At 46.6% G+C, this 25,403-nt stretch overlaps 1 protein-coding gene and 1 pseudogene across 1 annotated transcript in view; both read left to right on the forward strand.

Annotated features, from left to right (window-relative positions):
- The window catches only part of LOC126456009 (T-box transcription factor TBX20-like), a 195,555-nt gene that overhangs the window by 168,126 nt on the left and 2,026 nt on the right, over positions 1-25,403 (forward strand). Inside the window, exons 4-5 of the mRNA XM_050091765.1 lie at positions 12,869-12,945; positions 23,936-24,337. Of these exons, the coding sequence (XP_049947722.1) occupies positions 12,869-12,945; positions 23,936-24,337 (479 nt within the window). The remainder of the gene's footprint in view (positions 1-12,868; positions 12,946-23,935; positions 24,338-25,403) is intronic.
- On the forward strand, positions 8,122-8,239 carry LOC126459081 (5S ribosomal RNA; annotated as a pseudogene).

A 25,403-nucleotide genomic window follows, 5' to 3' on the forward strand; every position in this document is an offset into this window, starting at 1 on the left:
GCATGGATGTGTGTGATGTCCTTAGGTTAGTTAGGTTTAAGTAGTTCTAAGTTCTAGGGGACTGATGACCTCAGATGTTAAGTCCCATAGTGCTCAGAGCCATTTGAACCATTTGATTTGTTCTGTATGTGATGTTGTGGTGTGAATGCACTAGTCGTCTGCCCTGCGAACAACGGTAATAGTACAGAAGTATGTGTTCTGACGCCCTTTCTATCCACATGCACAATCAACCTTCTGACCGAGATTTACACGCAGTGAATGAGTGGAGTATGGCCCATGGCCGATTAAGAAATGAAGCATGCCTGCTTGGGGTTAATATGTTTCATCCTCAGTCGCTCCTTGATATTGGGGAACGATGCATACAACCTACGGCCTTTTGACAGTTGTCCCGCACCCTTTGCCATAAATTCACTCTCCAGCGTTTGAACTCTCTCAGGGTCCGAATTTACTCCCCTAAGAGGTCTCGTACTGTTTCTGGTTTGCCCGTTTTCAGTTAATATGCTACCACTCGATACATAGTAGTTATTCTATAGGTATATCCAGAACACCATGCATGAACAGGCCCTGAGGAGAGGAGGTGACCTACCGACTAGAAAATACATACTGCCATTTAAAAAGGAGCAACTCCTCTTCATATCTTCGTAAAGAATGAAATTACAGGAAAGCCAGTCAAGCTATTTTCTATCCCTTTGGTAGCTAAAGACATTTGCTAGAAATTTTTTTTCTTCTAGACAAAAAGTTATTTGGGATGGTTAAGATAAATGCAATACCGTATACTCAACATGCTGATGATGCTTGTGCGTTGCGCTGCCGAAACTCTCCTCAGAATCCTCAATAATTGTAAAGAAGTGGATTGTGGAATTTTTCCATGGCAACTCGATGAAACTATCACTGTAGGAACAAAGAGAAGAACGAAGGCTGGGTTAAAAATACAGTTATGCAGCAGTAGACCTATCAGCCAGTATTTCACTCAGTCAAGAGTCGGCGGCTCTCGAGAACGAATGGAGGCGCGCGCGGAAAGAGGGAGAAATGAGCACTTGTTGTGTCGGGGGTCCGTCACGGAGACGGATTTGACGTGGCTGCACGGCGCGGCCCACTTGCCGCCCAGCGGGCCGGCACTAATGGCGCCAGCGTCGCGGCGTACAGACTTTGTCGCGCGCCGCCGTGATTTAGGACCTGCTCAGCACCCGCGGCTAAGTATAGCCGCCAGTACAGCGACTACGGCACCTGGTGACGTATCGCCAGCAAACCATCGGCCGGTGTCCAGTAGCGCTCGGTCAGTCAGACAACCGTCCAACCATCCAGATTTAGGTTTACAGTGGTTTCCTTAAGTAGCATTGGCCAAATCCCGGGAAGATTCTTTTCAAATCGGGACGTTCGTTTCCTTTCCAGATGCTTCTCAAATCCGAGCTGGGTACCCATCTCTAACGTCCTCGCTGTTAAAAACTAATTTTCATGTTAATTTTTCTGATAATTTCCAGGTCGGTGGCACAGGTAACATATTGTAAGCTTTGACCTCACGTCTGATAACCTCCTTCACACCAGTTTCAGCCAAACTGTCACTCGTGGATTCCTTCACTTTCCCACTGTTGTTAATGCCATCGGACTGCGTAGTCGCGATGGTTACAGTCGCGGGCTGTTTAACTACGATGTGGTTTCCAAAAGTTCGCGAAAACCATTAATTAAAATTACTAAGTCCTACTCAGAACTAATTCTGCGCCATCTTCATCAAAGTAGTTCCCTTGCTGGAGCGTACACCATTCTCAACGTTTCTGCCAATTTTGAAATGTGTCTTGGGAATATTTCGTTGTTAAGGTATTTAGTTCACTTGAATCCCCTTCCACCGTATCACATCTTCATCCTTTCACTTTGATTTTCGTCTTGAGGAAGAGGAAGAACTCACATGTAGCTAAGTCTGGTGAGTACGGCTAGTGGGGAACAACTGTCATTGATGTAAGTCTGCAGGCTTTCATTGGCGTGTTCAGTCAATAGTGGACAACACAGATCCTGAAGATGATCCCAGCAGAGGAGTCGAAACGTCGATCGTACAGAAAAAATAGGACGCGGCCTATCAACCCAGGAGATTTTACCTGCAGTAAACTGTCACTCAGATTCTAGTCAAAACTTCCTGAATAAAGTAGACCGTAGCCGGTCGAAGCTGAGGACACAGTCGTTCGTGCACAACTTTCGTGGACATTTCCTTATTCTGTGTATCGCTAATAAAGAGTTCGTCCCTCTTGGTCAGAATTTATGTAATGCCTGACAAAAAAGTGAAGAATCCACAAGACAACGTCGGTTGTCAGTATAACTTCATACACGTACACATCATCGGCGGGTATGTCAGCGATAGCGGTTGCATTTCTCTTTGACACGGAGAACGGTCACCAGCAGTGTTCAGTGACGCTACTAGGCCTCGTGGGGTATACAAAAGATGTGAACATCATAAGATGTTCAGTGATCATTGTGAACAACACGGAGATCCCACGTACTCGTCTGAGACACCATTATCAGCAGTGGACAGAGTTTGAACGGGGCCTCACTCTGGGTCTCCATTTGTCCACCTGAGTGTATCATGCAGTATCCAAATTTATGGGTCATTCGGACGTGACAGGCGCCCCATGTGTGGAAATGTGAGGACAATGTTTCAGTCGACCACGTCTGGCCAAAATTGCCATTTGTGAACCAATCACATCGTACCCCCTTCACATATGCGGCTGCTATCCGAGATGAAGTAATGGACTCCTTGCAGCATTCTGTGTCGTCGATCACCATTAGGCGGAGTAAGGCGGCATGCACACTAGTGAATTATATCCCAAGTGAAAGCTGCTGTTAACAGGACAATACAAACGGCTGCATTTGTACTGACGCCGTGACCGAGGAAAATGAATGGCGGTGCCTTGTATTCAGCGATGAACAGAGGTTTTGCATTACGTCGGATTGTCATCGTCGACAAGAATGGAGAGGCACAGCAGTACGGCATGGGGAGTCATCTGGCGGACTCCACGTCACGTCTGGTAGTGACTGAGGTAGCTTTGACGGCACGAAGGTATGCGTTATCTCTCATATTACAGTACCTTGGTGCCTTTTTTCAGCAGGACAATGCTCGTGACATCGCACTTGTCAATATGAACTGCGCGTGATGTTGAGGTACTCACGTGGGCAGTACGATCCCCAGTTCTGTCCCTTTCGGATTAGCTCAGACACCTACTGTTTTCCAACCCAGTATCCGCGATATCAAGGACCACATACCGCAGTAGTGGGACAGCTTGCCCAAGGACAGGGCAGAACAGCTTCAATAGCACGCTTCCCAACCACACCAGCACGCGAAGGGAATGATATGCTAGACATTCGGGCGTCACACATGCACATCATCAAATGGAACAAATTTTCGTTTGAATTTTGCCTGCTGAGTTTATTCGCAAGATACGCTTTCACGATTTACACTTTGCTTGAAGTATAATTTGTGAACGTTTACGTACGAGTCGCGATATACACACAACGTCGCGGAGTCAGCACCCGAGACGTCGTGACTTGGCGGGGGTCAGCAGGCTGCACGAGTTGGCGACCGGCCGGCGGTGCTGGCGGCGCCCGCCTACCCCCCCCCCCCCCCCCCCTGCCCCCCGGAGATTTACCGCCTCCTTAATCAGTGGCTCCGCCAGCTCCCGCCGCGCTGTATTTGTTGTTTTACTTTCGGCGCTTCATCGTGCACATCGCTCGCAGGCGCGAGCCAGCAAAACAGCAATAACGAGCGGCAACAAAACATTGCGCAGCCGTCCGTCTTCGCCGCTGGCTCCCCTCCGCGGGCCGACTTCCTCTCGTTTCTTTTTCTCCATGTGTCCTCGTTTCCTGGATACAGCTGCGTCCGCGCCTCCGTGTTCCTGCCGTGGCAGCTCCCACTGTTCTTCTTGCCCGCTTCGCCGAGGGTGGAAGAGGAAACGGACGGAGAAAAACGCGTCTGCGTGGTGGCAGACGGCCTCTTGCGTTACTGTCGGCAAAAAGAGGGCTTAGTAGGTGGGGCACGGAATACTCGAATGCAGTGCGGGGCATCCTAATAGAACGCCTACACAAATAATAGAGCCTTAATTATATGCATTTAGGAGCTGTGGGTAGTACGACTATTTTTACACCTGTTAGATCCCCATCTGCCGAGCGCTTAAGTACGACCAGTAATGTTCGTCGGTTTTAGCTATTTCTCCAGTTTTTCTCTCGTAACTTTGCGACCCACACGTCGTGAGTATATCCCAATCCTAGATTTGGAATTGCTGTGATTATATGACAGAATGCTATTCCTAGCCCCACACCACTTTCCTCATCTGCCTGCGAATCGTGTGAATTTTTTCTGTTTGCGTCTCTTAGGTGTTCCTTTATTGTACGTCTGAAGCGGAAGTAGTCCATTCGCCTTGATCTTGTAACGATGTAGCATAGGGATTTGACCATAGGAATCGTTCCTTCCCCGACCTTCCCCCACACGTTCATTATAAATTAGAAACACAGCACATTGGGCACCAGTATAGAAACGAAAGTCTATGAAATATTTAAAGTGATACTCAGGTGCAGTTATCCAGGAGTGTCGGTTGTTAACATCTCTGCCCCTGTGCACGATCTTTGCTGCGCCCTCCGAAGATGTGCCAGGTCTCGTTGTAGGTTCTCCTGCGTTGCAGGCAGTGAAGTAATTTATGATTAGCATCTCATGGTTTTTCAGCTCAGTGTGTGTGATCAGCCATCAAAAATGGCTCAAATGGCTCTGAGCACTATGGGACTTAACAGCTATGGTCATCAGTCCCCTAGAACTTAGAACTACTTAAACCTAACTAACCTAAGGACATCACACAACACCCAGTTATCACGAGGCAGAGAAAATCCCTGACCCCGCCGGGGATCAGCCATCGAACCAGTGTATGAAGAGTAATTCATTCAGTAACGGATACAATGTACAATCGTTGAAGTGTGGATAGTTGTCTCTAGCAAACGATAAAGTAACCTGCCATCGCCTAATGCTCAATAACAATCCCCAGGAATAAAATAAGTATAAAATATGAACCTGCTTTCCTGCAGAACCCAATGTTTCGTCCAATCGGACTGCCGAACTTAATATTACAGCATTTTTTCATTGGGTTATGGTATTCTGGTAAGTCGTTTATCTCGAAGAAGGCAGTTTTCTTTCATAGCTCCAGAAATAAATGACATTTATGAGGAGTTCTCTTGTATTCCATTCTTTTATATTGTATGATGATAGTAACTGCGGTTACGTTGACAATCCTTACCGTAGGTCATCCAAAACAGACCATAAATTAACGAATTTACATAATTATAGTTTTGACAAGCAAGCACTTCGGTTACTCTGGGCTTTTCAAAGTCGCTCAGTCTCCCAATATGACACACAAATGTCTTCAAGGAATTTCAGCCCAAAGTTGACACACACACACACACACACACACACACACACACCTTAAACAGTCAGTACTGTTATTTCTTTTCGGGAAATCGGTGATTCCGCACTTTAAGAACACATTTGTTACTTAAAACTTATACGTTTTGGTGAAACATTAGCAGCAGTTTCTAGAATGAATCTCTCACTCTGTCTTCGTGCCAGATTTCACCTTGGTCTTTCGCGGGCAGTCGTCTTACAGACTGAGTCGTCCGACACGACTCGTGACTCCCACTCACAGCTCCGACTCTGCCAGTACACCTGCCCTGCTTCACAAATTTCATATAATCAAATGTGTGTCAATTCCTAAGGGACCAAACTGCTTAGGTAATCGGTCCCTGGACTTACACACTACTTAAACGTACTTAAACTAACTTATGCTAAGAACAACACAAACACCCATGCCCGAGGGAGGACTCGAACCTTCGGCGGGAGTGGCCGCGCAGTCCGTGACATGACGCCTCAAACCGCGCGACCACTCCACGCAAGTCGCAAATTTCACTGAACCTAACTTGTGTATCTTGCAGGACTAGTAATACTGGAAGGAAAAAAACAAGGCGGAGAAATTGATGGAACTGATTCGCCGCAGCCAGAGAGGATGCCGGTACCGGTATTGGCAAATCTGGCACTGTGAGGGCAAATCGTAAGCCGTACCAGTTGAAGAACTTCGCCTGTAGATGATTTAGAGGCCAGGGCAGACATTATTTTAACCTGCCCTGAAGTTTCAGTGTAATCAGTGTTCTGCATCAAAGGGAGCCTAAGAACTGTGCGATGTCTTCTACAGGCACGAATCGGTTAAGACAACAACTAAGAGATCAGAATGTCTGGGACGACAAACACGAAAGCCGATCTTGTTACCTGTTTCTCCCTGCTGTCCCTCAGTCGTGAATTTCTCTGTCTTGTGATTCGTGTGATAGGCCAGTGGAATTCACACGCTCGTCGTGGCCCGTATCGTGTTGTCAGCGTGCACCCGGGTGGGCTGTTGGTTTGCGAAACGGCCCGGGTGAAGAATCTGACGCCACAGGAAGCGTAAATAAAGGCTGCAGCAGCGGCGGCGAGACGGGCCCACCCAGCGGGCGCTAATTGGCAGAGCGGGGAGCGGCCGGGCACCCCGCGGGCCGCCTGACGGCTCGTTAGCGACCTGCGGTGGCGGCTGCTGCTGCTGCTGCTGCTGCTGGCGCTGTGCGGGCCCTCTGACCCGGCCCCGGGAAGGAAATGTCGCACGGCACAAGTGCGGACGCTGGCACGCCCGGTTATCACACGCCGGGAGTGCCAGTTGATTAGAGACCATCACACTTCAGTTCAGTTGCGCCACAGAATTACAGCGAAAAGGTCCTAGCTCCGATTCCCAGAGATGTGATGTCACGCCAACTTATGCAAATTGAAGGAGGAGAGGGGGGAAAGGGAAGGAACTGTTGGTATCAGCTGCACCGGAATCAGCGTCGACGAGTGAAGATTTCTGCCGGACCGGGATTCGAACCTGGGATCTCTTGCTTACTAGGCTGTTGCGTTAACCACTGCGCCACCTGGACACATTGTTAATCGCAAATGTGCGGACTATCTCAGCACGCTTCCCGGCCAAAACACGTTCCCACCTAGTGCCACCACTTATCCACAGTCTCTGTCCATGTCCAACATGCTTGCTAATGTTAGTTTACCGCTGGAAGTCGATTGTTGTTGAGTTGATGGTTGTGGATTCACAGCCCATCAGTTATTTGTGAATGCGTGGCCGGCCGGAATGGCCGAGAAGTTCTAGGCGCTACAGTCTGGAACCGCGCGACCCCCTACGGTCGCAGGTTCGAATCCTGCCTCGGGCACGGATGTGGGTGATGTCGTTAGGTTAGTTAGGTTTAATTAGTTCTAAGTTCTAGGGGACTGATAACCTCAGAAGTTAAGTCGCATAGTGCTCAGAGCCATTTCTTTATGAATGCGTGGTGTCTGTTCTTTCGGTCACTTCCGCATTCATATATAATATTCATGCGAAGTCTCACACGGATGCGCGGAGGGAATCCATTAGTTCCTAGCGATGAACAGGATCAGTGTTCCGGTGCAATTGTAAAGCACTTTGAAGATTCAAGTATCCCTTCCCTACGCTAGTAATCATATGAGAGAAAGGCTACAAAATCGTCTCGCTGAACTAAATGGTTAAAATGTCTCTGAGCACTATGGGACTCAACTTCCGAGGTCATCAGTTCCCTAGATCTTAGAACTAATTAAACCTAACTAACCTAAGGACAACACACACACATCCATGCCCGAGGCAGGATTCGAACCTGCGACCGTAGCGGTAGCGCGGTTCCAGACTGTAGCGCCTAGAACCGCTCGGCCACCCCGGCCAGCTGACTGAACTAAACTGATGTATAAGTTCATTAATTTAGCCGTGATTCTGTACAAACTGGTGTAGATGGCGTACAGTGTAACTGGTCATACCTTCCCACCCGATACTGCGTTAGTTAACCTTACTCTTTCGTGGATTGTCTTAACGAATTGGCGAATGGGATTTGTAGTGCATTGGATTCTTCAGAAACTGCATGCAGCTTACATACGGATAGCGCTTTTAGCTGAAATAAGTACCGGGATGACATTAACATGTACGAAGATAGTGACTGTTCTCGATAGAACAGATACCATTGACGACCGTGCAGCTTCTCTAGAATAAATGAGAATTAATTCAAACACTCAGCTGCCGACTAGGCAACGGCCTTGCCGCAGTGGATACACCGGTTCCCGTGATATCACCGAAGTTAAGCGCTGTCGGACGTGGTCAGCACTTGGATGGGTGACCATCCAGGCCGCCATGCGTTGTTGCCATTTTTCGGGGTGCACTCAGCCTAGTGATGCTAATTGAGGAGCTACTCGACCCAATAGTTGCTGCTTCGGTCAAGAATACCATCATAACGACCGGGAGAGCGGTGTGCTGACCCCACGCCCCTCCTATCCGCATCCTCCTCTGAGGATGACACGGCGGTCGGATGGGCCCGGTAGGCCACTTGTGGCCTCAAGACGGAGTGCTCAGCTGTCGACTGGTGGTGTTGACGTACCTGTTGACATGCCATAACTCGTAGTTATCATGCTATTTCATTCTCCGAACGTTAGCATTGAAGAACTGTATCAGGATAGCTCAGAAGAAATCAAGCGGCTAGAAAATCAGGAAACTGATCTGTAAGTTTCTCCTTTTCTTTATTTTCTGATTTGTATTTTTTGTTTGTAATAATTGTCAATGTACTTTCGATTATCCAAGAAGACAATACTCAGAACAATAATGTTAGATAGGTGCAAATACCACTTGCAAGTTTGCTCTTGTAGCTACTACTCCGGTCATCGAGTGAGTCATAGCGTGTGTCAGTGTGAGGCCGAGAGAATCGCCGCCTTGTGTGAGTAGCGCCTGAGATGGGCGGGAATGCGCCCGGCACACGCCAGCCACGGCTCCTGGGCAGCGAGCGCCCCTCATCGCATCTTCCGCCCCCGGCGACGCCGCGCTGCCCGCCAGACGGCCGGCTTTTTCCCGCGGCCCCCAGCAATACGTTCTCAGGCGTGAAATTAACATCCTGCGTGCGCAATACATTTAAAGCAATCAGACATAACAGTTAGGAGCGCGGCCCCTTTCCCCGGCGCGGTCGATATTGCTTTGCTCCCGCCGATGGAGTGATATAGCAGTGCTGCCCGAGCCCGCCGCAAATAGGACTAACGGGAAATGCCCCACGGAGCCGCTGCTTTGTTCCGCTGTCTGACGCCGCCCCGACACGCCGCCCACGGCGGCGCCGCTGTTTTCCTCATTCAGGATACAGCGATCTGTCATTTGGACGAGACACATCTACTTGTTATGCGACACTTGCAGACTCCAAGTATTCCGTATCTCTTGGTACTGGTAATTAGAATCTGACATCTTCATCGTTTCGAAATAGTAGTTAAGGATTGTCCAAACAGCTGTTATCATTTAAATAGGATTCACTTTTATTTTATTTATTTTAATATGAAAACCTACACAATGTAGACAATTCCAAAAAAATGCAAATTTTTGAATTCTGTCCAATATTATGTAAACTGAAAGTGGAGGGGCAGAAAGGAAAGAAAAGAAAAGGGAAGGAACTTATAATATCAGCTGCATCGGGACTTCAGTGGAATCAGTGGTGACGAATGAAAATGTATACCAGACCGGGACTCCAACCAGGGATCTTCTGCTTCTTAAGCAGTTGCATAAACTGAAATGTCCCCTTAGAAAAATTATATATGACTGTGCTTAAACTGACACACACTACTTTTAGCGCAGCGCAATCTGACTTTCAAAAATCCCTACAAAAGAATGGCCCTGACTAATAATAACCTATACCTTTCATGAATCTCTTACCTCACAAAAATCTTCGTTACTCAAACTACTGAAATACGGCGAGCGCCACTACTGCCAGCTAAATAAGAGATTCAAACTACTGAAGGCACTAACTACTGATGGGAATAGTTAGCAAATGAAAGATTTTGATAGAGAACAAACAATGTATTTACCTTAATAGTGTTCAAATGTCATAATATATATATATATATATCAGTCCATGATATCCAATATTACAAATTTACTCCTTCTGATGGACTCACGTCCAGATCGGCCGCTCTCAAAATTCCGCCATCTCTCTCCCCACATCCACCACTGCTGGCGGCTCACCTCCAACTGCGCAACGCTACGCGCTGTTAACAGCCAACTGCCCAACACTACAATAGCATATACTCCAACAATGCAAACCAACCACAGCCTTCACACAGTACAGTCAGTGATTTTCATATAGAGCGCTACTTGGTGTTACCAACATAAAAACCTAAACAGCCTACTTACAAAACCACAGCTTCACCCGTACACAGTTTTTACTACAACTGTGCGGCCTATCTGGGCACACCCACATTTCCACCAAGCGTCACCACTTATACGCTGCCCCAGTCCGTGTCCTGCTTGCTCGCTAGTTTTAGATTCCTGCTGGAGGTCGAACATAAATTTGCATCTGCATGATAGTTATGGATTCATAGCACATCGAAGCATATCAGTTGTATGAATGCCTGGTGTCTGTTCTTTCGGACAGTTACGGTTTCATAGCCTCATAGCCCATCGAGGCGTTTCAGAGAACGAGTTGTGATGAATTGGAAGAAATGCATTGAGAAGCTATATGAAAATGGTTTGGCCAAAAAAGGATTTTGATAGAGGATATGAACAAAAACGTAGGGTTTAGGGACAACAGGTTTAGGTAGGATTTTCTTGGAATAAATGATAATGGAAAATAAATAACGAGGTAATAAATATGTGAACGTATAAATACAGAAAGCATGCTTGGATAGGATTTTTTTGGTGGAAACAAATGTTTAAATAAGAGGAAAGATCTATGGAATGAAGTTTTGGGTTGGACTGCAGTAGTTCGAGTAACGAAGATTTTTGTGAGGTATGTGATTCATGTAAGGTATAGGTTATTGTTAGTCAGGGCCATTCTTCTGTAGAGATTGTTGAAAGTCAGATTGCGTTGCGCTAAAAGTATTGTGTCAGTTTAGTGTTGATCAGAATAAGTAAAGAGAGAAATGTCTAAGTACGTTCAGTTCTGCTCAGCTGTTTGAAAATCAAATAATGTAAGAGGTTTATCAGCACAGTAATTCATAAATTTTTCTAAGGGGACGTTTCAAGTTATATGAATGAGTTGCGTCTGTTCTTTCAGACGTCACACATTGACACAATCCATACGCCTTGCTGGGCTATGAATCCAGAATCATCAGTGCAGATGCAGATCTACTTTCGACCTCCAACGGGAATATAAAATTAGTGAGTACGGACGGCATGGACAGGGATTGCGAATAAGTGGTGCCGCTAGATGGGAACGTAAGTCGGCCAAAGAGCGTGCATTAGCGGGTAACACAACTGCCTAGTAAGCAGGAGAGCCCGGTTCAACTCCCTGTTCAGCATACAATTTTACTCGTCACAGCTGATTCCGCGCAAAGTTCCGATGTAGCTAATATTATGAGTTCCTTCCCTTTCCTTTCCTTTCTCCCTCCTCCATCTTCAGTCACATAATACATTTCAGAGCTCCGGATTCTGCGAGGTGCCTGTTCCTTCGGGCAGGACGCAGTGGACAAACTGTATCTCTGTCTTTCTTACTATCAGCTCCTCTTTCTTATTGTTTAAGGGATATGTTGTTGATGCAAGCAATGCATCGTTTATGAAAATCTCATCCGATCATTTCCTGAGTATTGTTCGAGCGCCTGAAATACTTACGGAGTCGCATTAACAGAAGAAGGTTGGTTGGTTGGCCGGCCGGAGTGACCGTGCGGTTCTAGGCGCTACAGTCTGGAAACGAGCGCCCGCTACGGTCGCAGGTTCGAATCCTGCCTCGGGCATGGATGTGTGTGATGTCCTTACGTTAATTAGGTTTAATTAGTTCTAAGTTCTAGGCAACTGACGACCTCAGAAGTTAAGTCGCACAGTGCTCAGAGCCATTTTTTTTGGTGGTTGGTTGGTTGATTGATTTGGGGAAGGAGACCAAACAGCTAGATCATCGGTCCAATCGGATTGAGGAAGGATAGGGAAGGAAATCTGCCGTGGCCTTTCAAAGAAACCATCCTGGCATTTGCCTGAAGGGACTTAGGGAAATCACAGAAAACCTAAAGCAGGATGGCCGGAAGCTGGTTTGAACCGTCGTCCTCCCGAATGCGAGTCCAGTGTGCTAACCACTGCGTCACCTCGCTCAGAACAGAAGAAGGAAGTGAGCTCATTTGAGACGGAATACTAGCTCAGCTGGAGGAGAATGTTGCAAATGAGAGCCGTGGCTACATGAAGAACGGATGAAAAACGAAGATCAAGATTTAAGGCCCTGTTGACGACGATAGCCCGTATAGGAAACCACTCTGGCCATCGCCGGAAATTATTTAGTGGAATCATAGAAAAGATGATCCAAGACAGTTCCCGTGAGAGACATCATAAGACAGAAACTGTGTAAGACGAAGAGATTTTGCCTTAAAGTTGTATAAGGCTGTACAGAAAATACATAATTTTTCATATTACCAAAACAATTGTTAGAAGTTGGTGAATAGCTATTTCTATTAAAATGCAGCGACACAGCGTACATGTCGTTCTGGAATGTACGGAGTTTACTGTTTCTGAGAGTGATAATCTGTGTCGCTGGCAACCTATTAGCGTAATTCAACAACAGAATCTACTTTTCTAATGTGAAAGCTACATTAAGTGCATCGTAAAATTTTCAATACTGGTTCAAAAGTTGTCCGTTAACTATCTCAATAATTGAAATTCACTCCCACGTATAGATAATTACACTAACGTTTTTTTCAGTCAGTGGATGTCATCTTGAAAGCTGCACAGCTTAGAAAGCATCAACAGCTTTAGCTGTTATCTAAAGAATGAGTATATAGCAAAAAAAACAGGCAGTGTTGTGAGATCATTTTGTTTTTGTGTTTCAGATTACGAAGCTGAAGATTGACAGCAATCCTTTTGCCAAAGGCTTCCGGGATTCATCGCGACTGACGGAATTCGAAAGGTAATATTTATGAAAGATTTTTATCTTCTCTCTTTGTATTTGTCTATTTGTCTGTCTGTCTGTCTGTCTCTCTCTCTCTCTCTCTCTCTCTCTCTCTCACTCTGCATGTTCGTGTGTGTGTGTGTGTGTGTGTGTGTGTGTGTGTGTGTGTGTGTGTTCGCGTGTAGTGACACGGTGAGGGAGAGTATTACCAAGTTATTACGACAGAATAATTGCGCAGACAGACAATGGGTGAGATAGCTTTAGAGGTCACCTAGTTCTTTTGACCCGTAATTGCGCTTTAACTGCAAATTAACGATCCGAGAAAAGCTGCGTGTCTAAGTTCGTAGCATTTATTATTACCATTTTGGAAAACATTTCCGGAGTGACAGACGAGTGAAGTGATAGACTATAGCAAATCAGTAACGGCATATCTTAAATAAATGCCGGTATCAGCGTCAGATTCCACAAGAAAAAACGATTACTGGCAATGGTAACCATTCATCTTTGGTTATCAATTGCATACATTCACTTTTGATTAGAGTGCTCAACATAATCCGATTGCAGAATAAAAAGGAAATACAGATACGAGAAAATTACACCTTTATTTTGTAAGACTTGAGCACGCGAAGTTCTTTCATTCAGGTCGGTTGTTTGTTCCAAGAGTCATTACTATTCAAACTGTTCTCCTCAGTGCATACCTCAGGCAACGTGTGAGAGACGTAACACCAGGAGGTTACATCCTGTCAGAGAATCACCTGCTCCACCTCATACGTTAATGGACAGTCTGAAAATCACGATTTGTGAGCGCGAATGCAATGGTCTGGTAAATGATTCGGTGTGTAAGGAATTTGGAAGAGGCATGTGCCATATTTGTGGACTGAAAGACATCTTCTTTTGATTAATACGGTACGGTTGAAATTTGAACTTGTGTAGCGTCACTACTCTGAAGCTTTAAATTGAGCTCAGTACGGCTACAGTTTGTGATGGTAACTGACCTTTACTTCCTACAGTAACGTCCCTAACTAGCAAATGCCGTAAAAATCCTGGTGAAACTCTTCGAGTAATTTGTTCCATATTTTTGAGACTTATTAGTGTATCATTTTTTCGCAGTTTTAAACTAACAACCATCTTCACTTCAGCATGTAATTCAAGAAAATTATTAACTTAAATCATTGACTTGGACTGTCACGGTCTGTAGTGTTCCGTTGAATGGACTTCTTGAACATATGTAGTTACATTTACCAAAGCGCTCCTTCTTTGAAATCGGTGGAATTCCAACCTTCTTCTCGAACATTTGTTTTCTCGACGAAATTCTTGACTAGACGCCAAGGTTATGGCTAAAACTCGCAGCTTTTCCTTCGAATCACGTGCCTCATCGGAGCAGAGAGTAATCCTTTCCCGAATACGTTGTACAGTTCTAAGTCATGCACGAAATCTTGGAGGAGGAGGATATTAGTGTTTAACGTCCCGTCGACAACGAGGTCATTAGAGACGGAGCGCAAGCTCGGGTGAATGAAGGAGGGGGAAGGAAATCGGCCGTGCCCTTTCAAAGGAACCATCCCAGCATTTGCCTGAAGCGATTTTAGGGAAATCACGGAAAACCTAAATCAGGATGGCCGGAGACGGGATTGAACCGTCGTCCTCCCGAATGCGAGTCCAGTGTGCTAACCACTGCGCCACCTCGCTCGGTACGAAATCTTGTCAGCCACTTACAGATATAATTAATACAATTTCTTTCCATGTTCCCCTATTAAAAACCATGCTAAACTTTGGAACACTTACCTAATGATACGATATATTATGAGATTTGAAAAACAAATCAAAAGCCGGTTTGACATGTTTACGTTGACTGCAACATGGAAGACGCGACACCCATATTTGTTTCCCTGTTTGTTTATTATAATCAATTTTCTGGATGACAGCAATGGACCGTTCCATAAACCGTCACATTTCTGTGAATTTTGCGATCACCTGTTTTTTCCCTGTTATTTTCTGTTTTGAATATTGAACAAAGTTCACAGTGTCTGTCTTACTATTTTTCATTATCTTAGCTGTTTCTGTCACTGTCGCTCTAACGTGAGAGGGCTACCTATGTGGTACCCTACGCATAGCTTTCATATGGCATCTTCCTTTCTACTCTCTGTAGCGTGTTCTTTTGCTGTGATGACAAAAGAGCCATAGGTTTTTGTTTTTTCAAGCCATTTTGCCTAATTTTACAGCTTTCTTTATCGTCTGCTGCTGCTAGTACTATTACAACTGCATATTCTACTGCCAAAGCAATAAACGATACTACTTTTACTACTATAAAAAAGCCCTATTACTACTACTACAACAACTTGATTTTTCTACAGAAACTGCAACTACCTAGGTCACTAACCTCAACTATAATACCGTGCTAATACTTCTACCACGACTACTGATTATAATCTTAGGGTCATCAGAGAACACTTTGGTAGCCTATTGTCTTGTGTTGCTTCACTCTTCCCAACTCTCTCTCTCTCTCTCTCTCTCTCTCTGTCTCTGTCTCTCTCTCTCTCTCTCTCTCTCTCTCTCTCTCTCACACACACACACACACACATACACACACACACACGCACACACACAAACAAACATACACACAGACAGGCAAGCGCGCGCAGTTTACTACTGTCTAAATATGTCTAGGTTTTCTGTGCGATCTGCACCGGTTTGGTCACGCTGTCGCATCCAGAAATGTCTTACTGTCTCCACACCGCATGGCGAAGGTTTAGAGAGCATCGGTTAGCTTTCACTGATGCTTCTCGTACTTCTTGGTTATGCTTGTAGCCACTTCCCTATACTCTTACATTACTGGGTCAAGCGATCGTTCCCAGGGGTAGTCTGCAGGACTTAACCGTCCTTGTTGCGGTGTCTTGTCTATACAGGGATGAAACAAAACTATGGAAACACTCGACACACAACACACTACCATACTGAATACGTTGTAGGAAAACCATTGGAATGCAGAAGAGCCTCCAGTCGTCTCAGAATCGATGAATGCTGCTCCTGCGTAGCTTTCAAGGGATTCTTATAGCGTTATGTCTGCGAAAGAGTGGGTAGCGATAATGCACGATTCTCTCAAAAATAGATCACAAAGGCTCAATAATACTTATATCTGGTGGCTACGGTAGCCAAGGGGGATGCGATAGTTCATCCCCGTGCTCGCAAAACCAGTCTTGGACGATGCGATTCGTGTGACAGGAGCCCTGTCGCCTTGAATACAGCATCACCGTTGGGGAACAAAACTGCATCGTGGGGATGACCTGATCAGCGAAAATGATCACACAATCCTTGGGAACAATGTTACATTGCAGAGTACCCATACAGAGCATGGAATACCATGATGCTGCTGCCCAAATCATCGCCGATCTCCCGCCATATTTCCTTTTTGGGACATAAACTCTGCCAGAAGTTGGAAGCCATATGCAACAAGATTCATCGACTTCGGCATTTCGTTTTTTTGTTACGGGCCTTTGCTTCACAGCTGAGTGGTTTTATAATTCCAGCTAGTGCTGGAATTCGTTGATTCTGGAACTGCCTTCGTATTGTTTTCTTGCTGAAAGGAATCGCGAGTATAACATTCAGTTCTGCAGTAACGTATGCAGCAGGCGTCCTCCTATTTTTCCTCACAGTCAGTGAATGCTTATCACGATCGCGCTGCACAAACTTTCGTCCGCGTTGTGGCTTACTTTCACTGTATGCAGTATAAATCTCTGGCTACCTTCCTTACCTGCAGGCTTGACTAGCATCGGCATTTACGGGGAAACTGCTCGCGGTGTTTTCACATATTTATCTACATCTACATCTACATTTATACTCCTCAAGCCACCCAACGGTTTGTGGCGGATGTCACTTTGCGTGCCACTGTCATTACCTCCCTTTCCTGTTCCAGTCGCGTATGGTTCGCGGGAAGAACAACATGCTGTGTTCTGTTTGCTAAAAACTCTTCAGTCCAGCCACGCAGCTGGTCTGATATTCCGTAGGCTCTTACTTTGTTTATCAGGCGACAGTGCGGAACTGTATCGAACGCCTTCCAGAAGTCAAGGAAAATGGCGTCTACCTGGGAGCCTGTATCTAATATTTTCTGGGTCTCATGAACAAATAAAGCGAGTTGGGTCTCACACGATCGCTGTTTCCGGAATCCACGTTGATTCCTACAGAGTAGATTCTGGATTTCCAGAAATGACATGGTACGCGAGCAAAAACCATGTTGTAAAATTCTACAACAGATCGATGTCAGAGATATAGGCGTATAGTTTTGCGCATCTGCTCGACGACCCTTCTTGAAGACTGGGACTACCTGTGCTCTTTTCCAGTCATTAGGAACCTTCCGTTCCTCTAGAGACTTGCGGTACACGACTGTTAGAAGGGGGGCAAGTTCTTTCGCGTACTCTGTGTAGAATCGAATTGGTATCTTGTCAGGTCCAGTGGACTTTCCTCTGTTGAGTGATTTAATTTGCTTTCCTATTCCTTGGACACTTATTTCGATGTCAGCCCCCTGCAGTTACATTTTGCTTTTTGCGATACAGCATGAGCTATAAAGTTTAGGATGTCGAACTCCTCTTTCACTCCAGTTACGTTGTTACCAGTGGTACCTCCTGAAGCCTGCCTTAGCAGTCCCTGTTTGCGGTACCGACATCCAGGCGCCCTCTGTAGCGACTGCATCCGCCGTCCCGGCCGCCTGTCAGATCGGCCACGCTTTCCGCGCCTCCTCGCCCCTTGCGATCCCAGACGCGCGTCTTCCTGCGCGCGAGCTGCCGGTCGATTTGAAATTGAGATTGCTGGCCGGAACGGCGTGGCGTTTCCTTCCTGCCGCGGCAGCGCCTCTGGCCGCCCGCGCTCGCACCGCCCGTCTAATTGTTGGCGAGAACAATGGCGGGACGGATGTCTGGATTTCGCAACGCGGCCGGATCGCCTGTTCCACGGCAACCGATGGTTGCCCCGGCTAACGACTCCCCTCGTCTCGCCGGCCGGTACCGTACAGTACCGAGCACACCGCAGTGAGAACTGCGCCCGCCTAATTGTCGCTTCCTGCGCGGCCGGAGGCTTCCAAATCTGTGTTCAGGCAGCGTCACGGGCGGACACGCACGCTTCCACGGCGGCACTTTACGAAATGAGCTACCATTGTTTGCGATCACTGCGCATAATCACTCTTTCATTTCTGCCACAACACACGAAACCTATAATTTTGCGCTGCTGTGTTTCATGTGAACTGAAAGCGAATATTTTCATTTGCACCTAACCGTGACAGCAATGAATATTAATAAAAATTTCTCTCTGCTAATTCCAGAATGAATTTTCACTCCGCAGGGAAGTTTGCGCTGATTCGCAACTTCCTGAATGACTAATCCTATGTGTCTGAACTCCAAACTGGAACCTTAGCCTTCCGCAGGCTATTACTCTATCGAATGAGCTACCGAAACACGACCCTATCCCTCCCCTCACATCATTACTTCTGGCAGTACCTCTCTCCTACCTTCCAAGGCTACTACTAATTGTTCACTCCAACTAAATGGTTCAAATGGCTCTGAGCACTATGGGACTTAACATCTATGGTCATCAGTCCCCTAGAACTTAGAACTACGTAAACCTAACTAACCTAAGGACAGCACACAACACCCAGCCATCACGAGGCAGAGAAAATCCCTGACCCCGCCGGGAATCGAACCCGGGAACCCGGGCGTGGGAAGCGAGAACGCTACCCCACGACCACGAGATGCGGGCCCACTCCAACTAGAGTCACTCCCTAGCCGTGAATGAGTACAGCCTTTTACTGTTCTTAAGAATCTCATTTCGGTAGCTGTGTGCTATTTTTACCAGCTTTTATCAGGTTGGGGAGTGATTAAAAGGGGTCACTACTCTCCATCCCCCCCCCCCCCCCCCCCCCGGAAATGGAAATAACCGTTTGGCGTCATTAGCCTGGAGGCCCCTTGCGGGGCAGGCCCGGCCGCCTTGGTGCAGGTCTTGTTACATTCGACGCCCCATTGGGTGACTTGCGCGCCGGATGGGGATAAGATGATGGTGAAGACAGCACAACACCCAATCCCTGAGCGGGGAAAATCCCCGACCCAGTTGGGAATCGAACCCGGGCCAGTAGGACGGCAATCCGTCACGCTGACCACTCAGCTATCGGGGCGGACTCCACCCCCTCCCCCTTACCCCCGGCAATCTGGACTACACAGTTTTTTTTTGTTTAAAAAAATACAGAATTCTCATACACTTCTAGACCTGATATCCTGTGATTCCCCTAAACCTCCGGTTTGAGCAATCCTAGAATTACGTGGCTGATTGCAGTGAGACAGTACTCATTTCCACACATCAACAAAAGTTTTGCATCACCCCTTTATTTAGAAATTCATGATACAGACAATAAAAATGGCTCCGAGGCATGCGCATGTAACTGTAATGTGTTCAGACTGCCAGAAAAAGAAAAGTTTAACAACCAAGTCGACTGATCCCAAAGCCAATTGGGAGGGAGAAGGGACCTACAGCGCTTCTGAGCAATGCCAGTACGTTGTATAACATCCCATACCTCGGGTGCAGAGCACATTATGAATGGGATCTTCAGGCCAGCCCTAATCCAAAGTGGCGATTCTGCATAAGTCACGCAGAGGACGTGGTTATTGTCGACTTCCGAAGGGAGCAAGTTTCAGTCAATCTTACACATGTTCAATAGGGCTCACGTGCGGGAACAGGCAGCCCACTCTCTTCTGGTGATCTTAGCATCCTGGAGAAACGTGATCACGCGAGCAGCACAATGAGCACGCGAATTTTTGTACAAAATGTTGGCTACACGGTGTCACTATTGGTTGCATAATCTCGTCCCTGTACTGTAGAGCAATGAGACTGCCATCAACAACCACGAGAGGTGTACGGTGACCCAGCAGAATATCACTCCACCACCAAGTAGTTGCACTTGCGGGACACAGTGTTGGAGGCATTCGATATTAGCGGGTTGCCTCCAAACAAGTTATCTTCGATTATCTGGGTACAAACAGATTCCAGTTTCATCCGTAGACACCACCCGACGCCAGTCCTTGGGCGACAGTTCTGCATTATCTCATGGCGTTGTGGTGTATGACGTGGAGTTCGCCTTGGTAGTCGGGAATGGAGAATTACACCATTAAATTGTCTCCTAACAGTTTTATGCTCTACACGACGTTCCGTAGCCTCTTCGAACGCCAAAATCAGTTCTGGAGCACTTACCCCATGGTTCCCATGGTTCTTTTGTCTCAAAAGTCCTGTGCACGTTTCGGATGTGGTTGGCCTGTGCGGCATTAAATCCTCAACACTACCTGTCAAATGGAACCGATTGAGTTCATGTTCATTGCACATGTCGAGCAATTTGCCTGATTGACAAGCTTTCTGCGCGTAATGTGATGAGTCGGATGCGATCAGTGGTCGGGTTTGTCCTTGGTGGCGTGATGGATGTTCACTCTACTGTTCTACAGACGTCTCTAATGCGTCCCTAATGATGTTTTAGTTTCTACTGAAATGCTGCAATCCATTCGAGTGTGACGCTCTACCCGTAGGTAAAGCTCATGGTAACTGTGCCTATATTTACAAACAACGTCAGGGACGTCGTTTTGATCTGTACAGGAACAATCACAATAGCAACAAACCTGCACGACGTATCGGGGGTGATGCAAAACGTTTTTTGATGTGTATTTATGAAAAATGGGAATTTAAGAGTCTTCACCAAACCACCTAGATAAATTTCTGCAGATGCCCATGTGAATATTTTTCATAACTCAGAGGATCTTTCCAAAAAAGTGTTCATTCACACTTCCTTTTTCATAACTGACACTACGGAAATAGTATAGCGGAAAATAACATTTTAGAAGGCCTTGTAGTAAAAGGAATGAGATATATCATACTGTCGTGTTCTGTATTATCGCTTGTATGGTGTGTGTGTGTGTGTGTGTGTGTGTGTGTGTGTGTGTGTGTGTGTGTGTGTGTGCGTGTACGTGCGTGTTTGAGTGAGTGTGTGAGTGAAAAAAAAAGTGGTTCAAATGGCTCTGAACACTATGGGACTTAATGGCTGGTCCCTCAGGAGGTTCGAGTCCTCCCTCGGGCATGGGTGCGTGTGTTTGTCCTTAGGATAATTTAGGATAAGTAGTGTGTAAGGGACTGATGACCGTAGCAGTTAAGTCCCATAAGATTTCACACACATCTGAACATTTGAACTATGGGACTTAACTTCGGGTCCGCACCTCGTGGTCGTGCGGTAGTGTTCTCGCTTCCAACGCCCGGGTTCGATTCCCGGCGGGGTCAGGGATTTTCTCTGCCTCGTGATGACTGGGTGTTGTGTGATGTCCTTAGGTTAGTTAGGTTTAAGTAGTTCTAAGTTCTAGGGGACTGATTACCATAGATGTTAAGTCCCATAGTGCTCAGAGCCATTTGAACCATTTGAACTTAACTTCGGAGGTCATCAGTCCCCTAGAACTTAGAACTACTTAAACCTAACTAACCTAAGTACATCACACACATCCATGCCCGAGGCAGGATTCGAACCTGCGACCGAAGCGGTCACGCGGTTGCAGACTGTAGCGCCTACAACCGCACGGCCACTCCGGCCGGCGTGTGAGTGAAAAGAGAGAAGACGATATGCTGAGAGAAATGGTACTAAGTTTTCCACTATGTTGCTGTTTCCATTCATGTATCCAATTTTAAAAACTACGTTATGTTGAATAAAGTACAAGTAACTTAGGAAAGTCCATAATTTTCAGTTTCATGACGTGAGTTTTCTTTTTGTTTTCCTCCGCTATGGTGGATGGAGGTGGAGCACTGTCAGATGTGGCAAATAAACGGCAAACCGTAACATCATAGGAATTCATTCGACATCCCCTACTGGATAGAGACTCCTTCTAGACATTTTCTTGCGTTATATGCATTTTCTAAGATTATGAAGAGGAAATCTACTGACAAACGTCGAGGGGTTATGTAGTGTCTCTTGAGCAACAAAATGAGAATAATAAATCATGGTCGGAAACGTCAGTATAGAAGTTATAAGAAAGAACGCCTGTCGCTAGTCCACCACTCCGCCAGCAAAACTTTCTCGATCTGCAGTCCGATCGCAAACGGAACTCCTCTTAATGGGCCTGACAACATTCAAGATATTGGAAACCACAAAGTGCACTGATAGCAAAGGCGTCAGTGTTACAACTTGTCAGTGCCCTTGTGTTATTTTTTAATTCTGAGTATATATAAGTATGTCTTAGAAAACTGACCTGATTAACATGCCCAATTCAAATCAGAAAATACGTGCCCATAAAAGTTTTGTTAAACGCTACCTACAGGTTAATAAGGGGAACGCTTATTTTGTAGAATCGTTAATCTGTGAGCACCCCTGAACGTACCTTAACTGTCAAGTTCCCTACCAACGAGTTAATCACCTGACTTAGAAAGTGTGTAAATGCCCCATCTTACAGGCAAAGCATGTGCGAAAACCATATGTGGCTCCAAATCGTCATCTAAATACTTTTTCACACAAAGCATTAAAGTATTAGATGGTAGAATAAATAATGAATGGACTCTGACGCAAGTTATCTGTGGCTGCTGCGAAAATCGCGATGCAACTTACCTTCGAAACCTGAAAACTCATACAAAGTCGCAAATAATAATATTTTTGCTGGATCAGTCAGTAGCGACTGTGCAAGCAGCTCTTAGTGAATAAAAAAGTTTGCTGCAGGCAAATGATGATGGCAGAATCACTACTGTAGTTTAATTTGCGTAGTGAATGGGCAGATGTCATACTAAATAGAATGATTAAATGTCAGCTATTAGTTTAATAGAGAAAAAAACGTGAATAAATTCAGAAATAAGGTGTTGAAAATGTTGATTATTTCAGCTCGAAACAGAGCTCACAGTACGTGGAAGAACACATTTCTGCCTGAACAATGTGGCGTTCTAAAACGCTACCTAACAAAGAACTTACCCACAAATATTCGAGAGACCTACGAAAATATCAAGAAACGTTAGATGAATGAGAAAGTGATGTATACAGGGTCGTCCATTAATAGTGAACGGGCCAAATATCTCACGACATAAGTATCAAACGAAAAAACTACCAAGAACGAAACTCGTCTAGCTTGAAGGGGGAAACCAGCTGGCGCTAAGGTTGGCCCGCTAGATGGCGTTGCCATAGGTCAAACGGATGTCAACTGCGTTTTTTTTAAATAGGAACCCACATTTTTATTACAAAATTCGTGAAGTACGTAAAGAAATATGAATGTTTTAGTTGCACCACTTTTTTCGCTTTGTGACAGATGGCGCTGTAATAATCACAAACGTAGAAAGCGTGGTATCACGTAAAATTCCGCCAGTGCGGACGGTATTTGCTTCTTGATACATTACCCGTTTTAAAATGGACCGTTTACCAATTGCGGAAAAGGTCGATATCGTGTTGATGTATGGCTCTTGTGTCAAAATGCCCAACGGGCGTGTGCTATGTATGCTGCTCGGTACCATGGATGACACCATCCACGTCTCCGGACCGTTCGCCGGATAGTTACGTCATTTAAAGAAACAGGAAGTGTTCAGCCACGTGTGAAACGTCAACCACGACCTGCAACAAATGATGATGCCCAAGTGGGTGTTTTGGCTGTTGTCGTAGCTAATCCACACATCATCAGCAGACAAATTGCGCGAGGATCGGGAATCTCAAAAACGTCGGTGTTGAGACTGCTACATAAACATCGATTCACCCGTACCATATTTCTATGCACCAAGAATTGCATGGCGACGACTTTGAACGTCACTGGATGACGTTGTCGATCATGGGTTCTTATCTTCAAATGTTTCCTCAAGGAACCATCTACATCCCCTCGAAATTTCCGGTAGAGTTGAGTTTTACGTGTGTGTGGCATACCGCTTACGCTTGCATTGTTTTGAGGGGAAGCAGAGTTGTGTATGAAATAAATGTACAGACGTAGACGAGTATGTAAGTCCAACTGGGGAGGGCGGACCACAGCGTAGGCTGGTGTGGCAGGGAGACGATGGAGTCGATGCTGGCGGAGCAGCAGTACCTGCGCGCGCCGCTGCGGCCCTTCTGCGAGCTGGACACGCACAACAACAACCTGACGCTGGAAGAGAAGGCACTGCTAGCGGCGCGCAGCCAGCTCTTCCTGCGCGCGGCAGCCGCCGCCGCCGCCTCTGCCGCCGCCTCCGGGGGCGCGGGCGCCGCCGCCGCAGTGGGGCCGTACGGCCCACTGGGGCCCGCGGTATACGGCGCCGGCCCTCTCTGGGGGCAGTGGGCGTGCCTCGGCCCACAGCTGCTGCACGCGCACCAGCTCGCAGCCGCCGCCGCCTCCGCCTCCGTCTCCTCCGCTGCCGGCCAGCAGCTGCCGGCGCTGCCGCGGCCCCTCTACCCGGGCATCGCGCAGCAGCACAGGTAATTCCCGCCCTCTAAATTCTACTCCGTAATCCACCGTACGCTCTGTTCGTGAAGTAGACTACTCGCCATTAAAATCGCTACACCAAGAAGAAATGCAGATGATAAACGGGTATTCATTAGACAAATATATTATACTAGAACTGACATGTGATTACATTTTCACCCAATTTGGGAGCACAGATCCTGATAAATCAGTACCCAGAACAACCACCTATGGCCGTAATAACGGCCTTGGTACGCCTGGGAATTGAGTCAAACAGATCTTGGATGGCGTGTACAGGTACAGCTGCCCATGCAGCTTCAACGCGATTCCACAGTTCATCAAGAGTAGTGACTGGCGTATTGTGACGAGACAGTTGCTCAGCCACCATTGACCAGACGTTTTCATTTGGTGAGAGATCTAGAGAATGTGCTGGGCAGGGCAGCAGTCGAACATTTTCTGTATCCAGAAAGGCCTCTACAGGACCTGCAGCATGCGGTCGTGCATTACCCTGCTGAGATGTAGGGTTTAGCAGGGATCGAATGATGGGTAGAGCCACGGGTCGTAACACATCTGAAATGTAACGTCCACTGTTCAAAGTGCCGTCAATGCGAAAAAGAGGTGACCGAGACGTGTAACCAATGGCACCCCTTACCACCACGCCGAGTGATACGCCAGTATGGCGATGACGAACACACGCTTCCAATGTCCGTTCACCGCGATGTCGCCAAACATGGATGCGACCATCATGATGCTGTAAACAGAACCTGGATTCATCCGAAAAAAATGACGTTTTGCCATTCGTGCACCCAGGTTCGTCGTTGACACCATCGCAGGCGCTCCTGTCTGTGATGCAGCGTCAAGGGTAACCGCAGCCATGGTCTCCGAGCTGATAGTCCATGCTGCTGCAAACGTCGTCGAACTGTTCGTGCAGATGGTTGTTGTCTTGAAAACGTCACCATCTGTTGACTCAGGGATCGATACGTGGCTGCACGATCCGTTACAGCCATGCGGATAAGATGCCTGTCATCTCGACTGATAGTGATACGAGGCCGTCGGGATCCTGCACGGCGTTCACCCTTC

This window comes from Schistocerca serialis, chromosome 2 (genome assembly GCF_023864345.2).
Source record: "Schistocerca serialis cubense isolate TAMUIC-IGC-003099 chromosome 2, iqSchSeri2.2, whole genome shotgun sequence".
NCBI lineage: Eukaryota > Metazoa > Arthropoda > Insecta > Orthoptera > Acrididae > Schistocerca > Schistocerca serialis.